Source organism: Saccopteryx bilineata, chromosome 3 (assembly GCF_036850765.1).
Source record: "Saccopteryx bilineata isolate mSacBil1 chromosome 3, mSacBil1_pri_phased_curated, whole genome shotgun sequence".
Classification (NCBI taxonomy): Eukaryota; Metazoa; Chordata; class Mammalia; order Chiroptera; family Emballonuridae; genus Saccopteryx; species Saccopteryx bilineata.
Genome location: NC_089492.1, coordinates 124,633,353 through 124,644,271, shown reverse-complemented (window position 1 = coordinate 124,644,271; position 10,919 = coordinate 124,633,353). Strand labels below are relative to the sequence as shown.

The 10,919-nt window shown below is 43.4% G+C and overlaps 1 protein-coding gene and 1 pseudogene across 1 annotated transcript in view; one reads left to right on the top strand and one right to left on the bottom strand.

The window, feature by feature from the left end:
• Positions 1 to 928: 928 nt before the first annotated feature.
• PPP3R1 (protein phosphatase 3 regulatory subunit B, alpha) overlaps positions 929 to 10,919 on the top strand; it is an 86,032-nt gene continuing 76,041 nt past the window's right edge. The window contains exon 1 of the mRNA XM_066267274.1: positions 929 to 1,338. Within this exon, the coding sequence (XP_066123371.1) occupies positions 1,336 to 1,338 (3 nt within the window). The 5' untranslated portion in view covers positions 929 to 1,335. The remainder of the gene's footprint in view (positions 1,339 to 10,919) is intronic.
• On the bottom strand, positions 10,038 to 10,149 carry LOC136332432 (small nucleolar RNA SNORA26; annotated as a pseudogene).

Sequence of the window (10,919 nt, the reverse complement as noted above, 5' to 3'; positions counted from 1 at the left end):
AAGCTTGAATTTTCTGGGAATGGTAATTGCCTCCAAAGTGGATACAGTCTTACTAAAGGAACAAGTGGGCGTTTTCCAAAAACAAACACTGCTGCACCCTTCAGAAGGCAGCCTGGAAGGTTTTACAGAAAATGCTGAGCTGGCTGAGAACGCCTTGGCGAGAGTAGGAAGCAGCCCCTCCGCTCGGTTGTCCTGTGGCTCCCACGCCTCAAGCTGCGGCCAGCTTTGGCTTGTCTCCCGGTCTTTCCAACCCAGCTCCTGACTGTGCCAACCAACTCATTCTGGAGTGCAGGCCTGAGTGCTGCAGCGGGGTGACAACAGTGTGGATGCTCCAAGCAATGGGTCCAAGTCGGTACGCTGATGGAAAGATACCGGTCTTCAGGCACAAACTGATTCGCTCTAGCCCACAGGCTTGGATTTTACTCCTTTCAGTGCGGTCTGGGTGGTTCTTACACGTTAACGACGCTCATCTGCTCCTCCTCCCCCACGAGACTCCCACCTCTGGGGCCAGGTCCTCGTCCGCCCGCGACTCCCACACCCTTACCGTTTCCTCCCTCCCAGGGAACCCTCGCATTTCCTCCTTCCCCTCCCGGCCCTGCCTTTCTCGCACGCCCGCCTCCAGCCACATGACAGGAAGAGCTTCGCCGCGCAACGTCACAGACGTCCGCGACCCCGCCCCTGTCCCACCTCGGCGCCGCACGCAAGGGGCGGCCGGCGGAGGGGCGGACGTGTCGGCGCGCTCCGCGCTCCCCAACCAGAGCTCGCCAGAGCGCCGCGGCCGCCGCCGCCGCCGAGCCGCGCGCTGGTGCCCGGATGTGCGGCACTCGCGGAAGCCCCACCCCCGCCGCCGGCTCCGCGCGCCCCCGCCCTCCGCCCCGCTGCGCTCTGCTTTCCCCTCCCTCTCCCGCCCTCCCCCTTTTTCGTGCCTTGAGGTTGCGGGTCAGCGCGAGCCACTGCAGTGAGTCCGTCACGGCTCCGTCGTGAGCGCGAGACTGCAGCCCCCGAGCCGCCTGGCCCCGTCTTCTCTCTCTCTCTCCCTCCCCCGTCCTCTTTGCCTCTCCTCCTTTTCGCCATCTCTTCTCCCGCTCTCTGAATCTCGACCTTAATTTTTCTTCTCGCCCGCCCGCTCCCGCCTGCCCAGTCACCCGGCCGGCGCGGGCCCCGCGGCGCCGCCTCCCCTCCCCCAGTCCGCACCCCCTCCCCCGCGGGCGTCCCGAGGGCCGCAGCCGCCCCAGCCAGTGCAGCTGGGCCGCCGCCGCCGCCGCCGCTTCCTGCGGGAGCCCGTCTGAGCGCCAACACTCTCTCCGTCCGAGCAGCCGCCGACCGCCTGGCAAAATGGTGAGACCTTTGCTTCCCCAATGCACCAGCCCTCCCCCGCCCGCTGCGTCCAGGGGCGGGGGCGAGCCCCGACGCCCCTGGTCGGCTTCCCCCGGTTGGAAGATTCGAGAGATCCGGTCCGGGCTGATGCCGCGGCAGGTCCGAGAGCCCCTGGCCGCGGGGGCGTCGGGCGGTAGCCTGACAGGACAGTGGGGCCCCCGGGCCTCTGCGGCGCCCCCTCCCTTGCGGCCGCCGGGATTCCGCCTCTGCCTGCATTTCCCAACCCCCTCCGGGCCATTGGCCTGGTGCTGTCCCTTTGCCCCCCGCATTACTTCTTTCGGACCCTCCTCCATGTGGAGCCCCCTTGCACCCCCAGACTCTCAAGTTATGCGGTATTCCGAAACCGTAAGGGAATCTGTGACAAATGACTGTTTATATAAGACCCACTTTCCAGAGCCACTCTTTCTCCCACTCCCACTCCATTTTCAAGCAGTGAGTCTTGGCAGGAATCCTGCCACTCACTTCCCCCTCTCCTGTTGGTGTTTATTTCGCTGCTGTGTGCAGCCTTACGGGGCTTCTCTCGCTGCTGCTTTCCCCTCTTCACCGGCGAACCGGAAAGGGCCAAGGTGGATAGTCATGAAAACATAGCATAAGTCAGCCTCTGATAGATGGGGATGCCTGTTTGTTTTTTTTAATGCTCTCTTACTACCAAGGGTTTTTCGTTTTCTTTGTTACCTTCATTTCTCTTGTGGTTGTTTTTGAATCATGGCGATTTAAATTTGTCTTTCCTTACCCTCACAGTAATCCCTAGGTAGAATGCACTGCTGTAGTGTTTCAAACCGACGCTAGGGGTGTGTCTCCCGCCTCTGTCACTGTAGCCAAGAAATCAACGACACCCTTTTAGCCTGTTACGGGTTCTCTTGCTCCGGGGTGGCCGGAGTAGTTTCCTTTTGCAGTCAAGAATTGTGTTCAGGGTAGTAAAGGTTCGCAGTGCTTTTCCATGTGTATCAGAGATTCGAACATGTGATTTGGTGGTTAATACTTTTCCTAAAAGTCTTTAAACAGTTTGCAAAAGATTTTTAGATTGACACTGGGTAATTTCTTGCACCTTTTAATTGTGTTTTATCCTGTATGTAGAATTTAGGTATTTCAAAACAGTGATGGATTAGGGAAGAATTTCTGTTGATTGCAACTTAAACTCAATTTGATGTGATTGTGCTGGAAGAAGGTGAAATTAGAATATTAAAGTAAATTAGCTTTTACATAAAACAGGTTAAATGATTAAGTGCACTTATTAGTGTACTTAGGAACAGACTTAATAAATGATTAGTGGTTTTGATATGTAGAAGTTTTTCCCTGCCAACTTGGAAGCCATCTCAGAGACTTCAGCTCAGGAGTTACAAAATTTAGGCTTTTCCAGACCATTACACAAAACAACTCGTATCTGTAGTCATCTATATACAGCGTTCTTATACATATGTCTTTCTTGAAGGTCAGAATCTTGAAGATCTTTGTGCCTTTCAGTAAATGCTTACATATAAATAGCGAATTTTGAGAACAATGATCTAGCCATTTGTTGTTTGTATATTATATAGCGGAATAATCTAGTTTGCAGTTTTTTTTTCTTGTATTCCCCCAGTACACACCCCCCCCCCTTTTTTGAACAACAGACAGAATTTAGGAAATTCTCCTTTAGCTCTTAAATTTATTTTCCCTGTATTCAGTGTTTCCTTATATGTTAATGTTTTTAAAGTTTTTATTTATTGATTTGAGACGGAGAGAGAAAGAAACATCAATTTGTTCCACTTATTTATGCGTTCATTGGTTGATTCCTGGACAGGCAGCAAACCTTCAACCTTGGCTTATCAGGAGGATGCTCTTACCAACTCATCTACCCAGCCAGGACTTTAAAAATATTTTTTTTTTTAAATTTTTTTTTTTATTTATTCATTTTAGAGAGGAGAGAGAGTGGGGAGAGAGAGAGAGAGAGAGAGAGAGAGAGAGAGAGAGACAGGGGGGAGGAGCTGGAAGCATCAACTCCCATATGTGCCTTGACCAGGCAAGCCCAGGGTTTCGAACCGGCAACCTCAGCATTTCCAGGTCGATGCTTTATCCACTGCGCCACCACAGGTCAGGCCGGACTTTAAAAATATTTTAAGATTTACCATCTAATACTGCTTTATTCCAGGTCATTATTTCCATTTCCATGTGGTTTTCTTTTCAGTATTTTTTTTTCTGATTACTTGGCTCTTGTCTACCATCCTCTCAATACTGTCTCAGGACCTACATAATTTGTTCTGATAATGGCTTCCCAACTTTAGGATTATTTGGTCTGGTAACATAGCACTGGTTTTAAAGTATCAAGGCCATAGCTTGATTCTGCCATATGGGATATTGATTAACTTGAATATGGCTTTGGAGTGATTCCGTTCATTTTTCTAGTTAATTGAGCATACAATTCTGAAAGTTTTCACTCCCCTTGAAAATTTTACTATAACTCTTACTGGGTATCCTGAACATACTTATATTTATATTTTTTGTCAGTAGATTTTAATTTATGAATTAATTTATGGATATTAGATTGGATTGAAACTGTTAAGAATCTTTTCTGACAGGTATTCATTTTAGTTTCCTCCTTAAAAGTAATGTATCTTTTTTCTCTGAGAATATGTCTTTCCCTCCCTTCATCTCTGAGGTTTTTTTTCTTCTTTTTACAGAGACAGAGTCAGAGAGAGGGATAGATAGGGACAGACAGACAGGAACGGAGAGAGATGAGAAGCATCAATCATCAGTTTTTCCTTGCAACACCTTAGTTGTTCATTGATTGTTTTCTCATATGTGCCTTAACCATGGGCCTTTAGCAGACTGAGTAACCCCTTGTTCGAGTCAGCGACCTTGGGTCCAAGCTGGTGAACTTTGCTCGAACCAGATGAGCCCACGTTCAAGCTGGTGACCTCATGGTCTCGAACCTGGGTCCTCTGCATCCCAGTCCGACGCTCTATCTACTGTGCCACCTCCTGGTCAGGCCATCTCTGAGTTTTAAACTGTTTATGTGATAAATATATGTGAGCATCCTGGTGGAATGGCCATTACGTATGTAAATATAAAACACTGAGTACTGAGCTCCTAATAATTCCCTAGATCACTAATGGCCAGTTGCCTTTGATAAAATAAATACTATAGATGTTATTGAAATAAGTGAACAGATATCTTCACAATTATTTCTCTGTGTAGACATGTACCATTTTATTTTGAGTATTTCAGTGTTATATGTAAAGCAGTTGAAAAAGAATAAAATAGTAGAATGTTGAGGTTTCTGTGATTGAAAAGTCTCTCGAGTAATTTTTATTTATTTTTAAAAATATTTTTTAGAGAGAAAGGAAGAGAGAGAGGGACAGGAAGGAAAAGAGATGAGAAGCATCAACTCATAGCTGGGACACTTTAGTTCATTGATTGTTTTCTCATAGTGCTTTGATGAGTGGGTGTGTGGGGGGAGGGGCTCCAGCTGAGCCTGTGACCCCTTGCTCAACCCAGCGACCTTGGGCTCAAGCCAGCGACCATAGGGCTCAAGCCATCAACCTTGGGGTTTTGAACCTTGATTCTGTCAATGCCCAGGTCGATGCTCTGCGGCACTACCTGGTCAGGCTGTCTTGAGTAATTTTTAAAGGAGTAAATTTTGTAGGGGCATTTTTAGAAACCTAGTTAACTTTTCACATATCAGAAATAGTTTTTAGTATGTGCTTAGTATAATTTAGAAATATGACCAGGCTTTTGTATCTGTTGTTATTGGAATGATAGGAATTTTGTTTCGGATGCATTTATGAACATACTGCATAAGTAATTAGCTATTTTAAATTTTTTTACTTAGGGCAACTTTAAATTTTATAAATGGTCTTATGACATTGTGTTTTAAACTTTTTATTAAAATTATCTTCATGGTCTGTAAATACAATTTAAAACACATTTGCTACTATTTACATTAACTACACTTAGAGTTGTACATCACATATTCTATCTAGTTTAGATTTTTTTTTTTTTTTTTTTTTTTTTACAGAGAGAGAGAGTCAGAGAGAGGGATAGATGGGGACAGACAGGAACGGAGAGAGATGAGAAGCATCAGTCATTAGTTTTTCGTTGCGACACCTTAGTTCATTGATTGTTTTCTCGTATGTGCCTTGACTGTGGGACTACAGCAGACTGAGAACCCCTTGCTCAAGCCAGCGACCTTGGGTCCAAGCTGGTGAGCTTTTGCTCAAACCAGATGGGCCCGCACTCAAGCTGGCGACCTCGGGATCTCGAACCTGGGTCCTCCGCATCCCAGTCCGTTGCTCTATCCACTGTGCGACCGCCTGGTCAAGTTAGTTTAGATTCTTTGACAAAAGAAAAGCTTGTGGCCAGCAGAAATTCACATCAGTCATGAGAAAATTTCTCCACCCATTATGTCACATAGTGGATGAGAAAATTAAAAAGGCTCAGTAAGAGGTAAAGAAGCTGACTACAGGTAAGTCAGCAATGAGAAGGGAGGATAATTGTGGGCGGATCAGGCATCTGTCATAGGTGTAAGGCAAGCAAAAGTACAAAGCTGTATAAGGAAGTGAGCTTGGGCCAGAAGGATTAAAGCAAGTCAGACAAAGGGCCCAGAGTTGGACAAGCAACAGGGATTCATTCATATCAACAAACACTTGTTCACTGGTTATTGTGCTTGGTTGTGCAGGATAGTAAAATAATTAAAGCGTGTTTTCTGCCTTCATTTAAGTAGAGAATGTAAGATAAGTCTCAGTAGATGTGAAAAAGTTAGCATGAGTTATTATATGAATAATGTACACGAAGCCCAGTAGATATTGAGGGAAGAGCAAGATCAGTTTTATCTGAGGTTAGGGAAAGTTTTATGAAGAAGGTGACAATTGAGCTGGGTCTAAAATGATGATTAGGCTTGCTGTAGACCAAATTGGAGGCAGCTAGGAGAAGATTCTTTAAAGTCCAAGAGATGGGAAGAGACAGCGTGTTTGGAGCACTGATAATCAAAATATCCCTGGACCAACAGCCATCAGCATCATCTGATAACTTGTTAACCAGACCAGCTGAATGAAAAACTTGGAATGATACCAATCTTGATTTTATAGATCTTCCAGGAAATTCTGCTATATGCTGAATTTTTTTATATGCTGAATTTTGAAAGCCACTGTTTAGAGAATAGCAAGGAATGTATTTACTTAAATTTTAGTTGAGTTTCTCTTAATATACCTAGTACTGACTATATAAACATAAGACAAAATTATAATTTTCAAGGAACTTCCTCAAATAGAGTAAATGACAAACTAAAATGGGTGTTGTAAGAGCATATGTCAGGGTGGAGGCTAAATCTAAACTGGGGTGGGGATGGGGTAGGGAGATGAATGTCACTGAAAGAAAACTCTGGAAGACATGGTGTCTGAACTGAGTCTTAAAAGGATGAGTGTTCAGCCGTTGGGAAAGTTGCTCTAGATCAGAGCTCTATGTTGTAAGACGAGGTGATTGCTTCTTGGCCTTTTTGCTAAGATCATGTCAAAAGCTTTGGAGATATGAGGTTTTCAAGTCTGTTCAGCATGTCTGGAAAGTGGAGGGTTAGGGTGAAAGGAAGAGAGGGTGGGTAGGTAGATTGAGTCAAGATCATAGTGGGGTTTGCATGTAACATGAAAGGGTTTACATTTTTTTCCTAAAGCCAGTGGGAAGCTATTATTTCTAAGCAGGAGAATGACATTGTCACATTTACAGTAGTTTCCCCCATTTTCCAAGGAGGATACTTTCCAAGATCCCCTGTTGATGCCTGGATAGTACTGAATCCTACATATGTATAATGTTTTTTCCTATACATACATACATATATACATACACATGATAAAGTTTAACTTATAAATGAGGAACAATAACAGATTGACAACAAAAGTTAATAAATAGAGCAATTATAACAATATGCTATAATAAAAGTTTGGCCTCTCTCACACACACAACCACTATAGCTACTAAGTGACTAATGGGCAGGTAGAGTATACAGTGTGGATATTATGAACAAAGTGATGCTTCACATCCTAGGTGGAATGGAGTGGGACTGACCGGGGTGGTGTGAGATTTCATCATGCTACTCTGAATGGCAACCAATTTAAAACTTATGAACTGTTTATTTCTGGGATTTTATATTTAATATTTTTGGACTTTGGTTCACCGAAGGTAACTGAAACCATGGGAAGCAAAATGTAAATGAGGGGAGACTACTGTACTTTTTTAAAGAGATCAACTTGGTGGCCATGTGGATAATAAAATAGGATAGATGATTCTACATATGGGGACCAATTAAGAAATCACTGTAATTCATACGAGAACTAAGGACTTGAAAGAATATAACAATGCATATGGAGCAGAAGTATGAAACAGACTTATTTAGGAGGTAGAAGATAGGACTTGGTGATGATTGGATTATGGGGAAGAGTGGGGGGTGAATCCTCTTATGGCTTCTGACTTGGGTGACTGAATAGATGATAGTGCCATGCATTCAGCGAATATTTATTGAGCGCCAACTTGGGTCAGATCTGGTTCTAGGGATACATGGGAAATGCTAACCCATCCTGAAGAAACTCACTTTTCTGTAATGACTTGTTTCATCTCTACTCTTCTCCTTTTTCTGGTATTTAATGTTTGGAAGGCTTTGTTGCAGGATTGTAAGTTCAATAGGACAGGGTGCTGTGAAATACTAACAGTTCTTGCTGCATAGATACTATGGCCTGGAACTTGATAGCCTGGACATAGGAAGAGGCAACGTGTTTGAGCAGTGATTCTCAAGATGTTGATCCTGAGCTAGCACCATCAGCATCATCTGGGACTTGTTAGAAATACACATTGGCTGCATAGAAGATAAAGGATAATGAAATTTGGGAGAGTGCTGATGATTTCTATTTTGGACATGCTGAATTTAAAGTAGTCATGGATAATCTGGGTAAATAGTGCCAACAGGTAATTGGCTATTTATATCCAGAGCTCTGAAGAGAAGTCTGGATCTGGAATAAGAATTTGAGCATTGTCTTTGTATTTGCATTAAGTAGTACTTGAAACTGTATGAAATCCTACAGAGAAAGAATATAAAATGAGCCTGACCTGTGGTGGCGCAGTGGATAAAGCATCGACCTGGAACGCTGAGGTCGCCGGTTCGAAACCTGCACTTGTCTGGTCAAGGCACATAGGGGAGTTGATGCTTCCTGCTCCTCCCCCCTTTCTCTCTCTCTCTCTTTCCTCTCTAAAATGAATAATAATAAAAAAAAGAATATAAAATGAGAAGAGTGCAAACCTTAAATAACATTGCATTAAAGAGTCAGGTAGAGTCTGAGGAACCTCTTCATCCTGTCTGAAAAATTAGCAGAATGGTGTCAGATCTGAAGGAGTGAGCAGTGTCTAGATACTACAGAGATCAGGAAAGAGAACTTAAGTGTCTGGAGGGATCAGGTGACTTTGGGAACAGTACAAAAAAACCAACACCCAACCCTGAGTGGTTAGAACATTGTCCCAGTACAGCAAGGTTGTGGGTTCCTGGTCAGGGCATATACAAGCTCAACCAATAAATGCATAAATAAATAAGTAGAACAACAAGTTGATGTTTCTCTCTGTCAAATCAATAAATAAAGGTAATTTAAAAAGAACAACAGGCCCTGGCTGGTTGGCCTGGCATGTGGATAACCCGGGTTTAATTCCCGGCCAGGGCACACAGGAGAAGTGCTCATTTGCTTCTCCACCCTTCCCCCTCTCCTTTCTCTCTGTTTCTCTCTTCCCCTCCTGCAGCCAAAGATCCATTGGAGCACAGTTGGCCCAGGTGCTGAGGATGGCTCCATGGCCTCTGCCTCAGGTGCTAGAATGGCTCCAGTTGTAACAGAGCCACGCCCCAGATATGGGCAGAGCATTGTCCCCTAGTGGTAATTCTGGATGAATCCCAATTGGATGCATGTGGGAGTCTGTCTCTCTTCCTCCCTGCTTCTCACTTCAGAAAAAAACAAACACATAACGACAGCAACACCATTTTGTACTGGTAGCCAGGAAAGCCAGGATGGCAGTGAGTTGAGGAATAAATGGGTTGTGGCCAGACATTGGGTCTAGACTGTTCTTTGAAGCTTTGACTACTAGGAGGGAAATATCAAAGAGAATTTAGTTTTGAGTAAGAATTTATATATTTTGAAGATAAAGGAACAAGCCAGGAAAGAAGGTGGAGTTGAAGATTGAGCGGGATTAAGATGGAATTATTTGATAGTATGAGTAAAGAGGTAGGAAGGCATATGACTGTCCTTAGACAAGAAGAGGGATTTTTCTTATTTATTAACATGAGAGGGAAGGAGATAAAAATGAAGACTATTATATATATAAGTCCTCATCTTTAAGACAGTAACTCAGTTAAATTCTGGGTAATGAAAATAAGATTTCAAGGGAATGTAAACTGAGAATGCAGAGTCCTTGTTGTCTGTTCACTGTTTTATTCCAAATACTTGGTATATATAATAGATATTAAGAAGAGTTTGAAGAAGGAATGTGTGAATGAATAAGTGGAATAAAGGACTAAGTGATGATGAGGCAGTGGAGGAAATGAGTGTCAGTTACTTTTTGAGACATGAAGAAGAGGACAAAGAACAGTTAAGTGATTTATAATTGGGGTAATTCTTTTAGGATAGGAAATGTAGGTATTCCTTTTTAAACATTTTTATACTTAAAATATTCAACAGAACTCAAAGAGCAGTTTTACCATCTCTTCTCTGAATTTTATGGAGACTTACTTTACCCTTCTGTGTTTAAGGCACAATATCAACCTTAAAAGGGCACAGGAAAGGAAGGGGGGGATGACAGTATTCATTAAAATTAGAAGGGAAGCCAGGAGAGGGAGAGGTAAGAAAGAGGATGATTGATGGAATGACTCCTAGAAGTGGTAGAAAGAAGAGGGATAAAAGGAAAAGAAAGACATCAAAATAGAGGGAGAAAATCCGGTTGAGGAAAGTAGGCCATGGCAACAGATATGTTTTAATAATGTAGTTCATACCAGGTGGCCTAAATCATCTCAGTAACTTGAGATAGTTTCAGGCAAGATTATCTGCTGAAGTTGAGATTGAGACTGAGGCAGATGGGGTGAGATTGAGGAGTATGGAAAAGGATTATAATATCAATTTTGGGGGATTTGATAGGCAGTTAACAGGGTATTAAGTAGATATGATTAAATAGTAAGTGGTGGACCCAGGAAAGGACAACATTGGATCAATGACCAAAAATGTGAATCTGGGAAACAGGAGTTTTAACAAGAAAAGCACTTAGTACTCTTTTGTCAGTCTTAGGAACGTCTGATCAAATTACATGGGTCTAAAAGGACCCATTTTCTGAGTTCTGATTTTATGTAAAGGGAACATACAATTGTAGATACTCATTTTTTTTTTAAGTTATAAGGATACCATTAATACATTTGATTTAAAAACCACACTTTCCTGGTCACCCATTCCCTTTGTATTGATCACTATAGTCTTCCCTTTTTTTTTTTTTTTAAACAGAGGCAGACAGGAAGGGAGAGAGGGTGCAGACACAGAGATGAGGAGCATCAATTTATA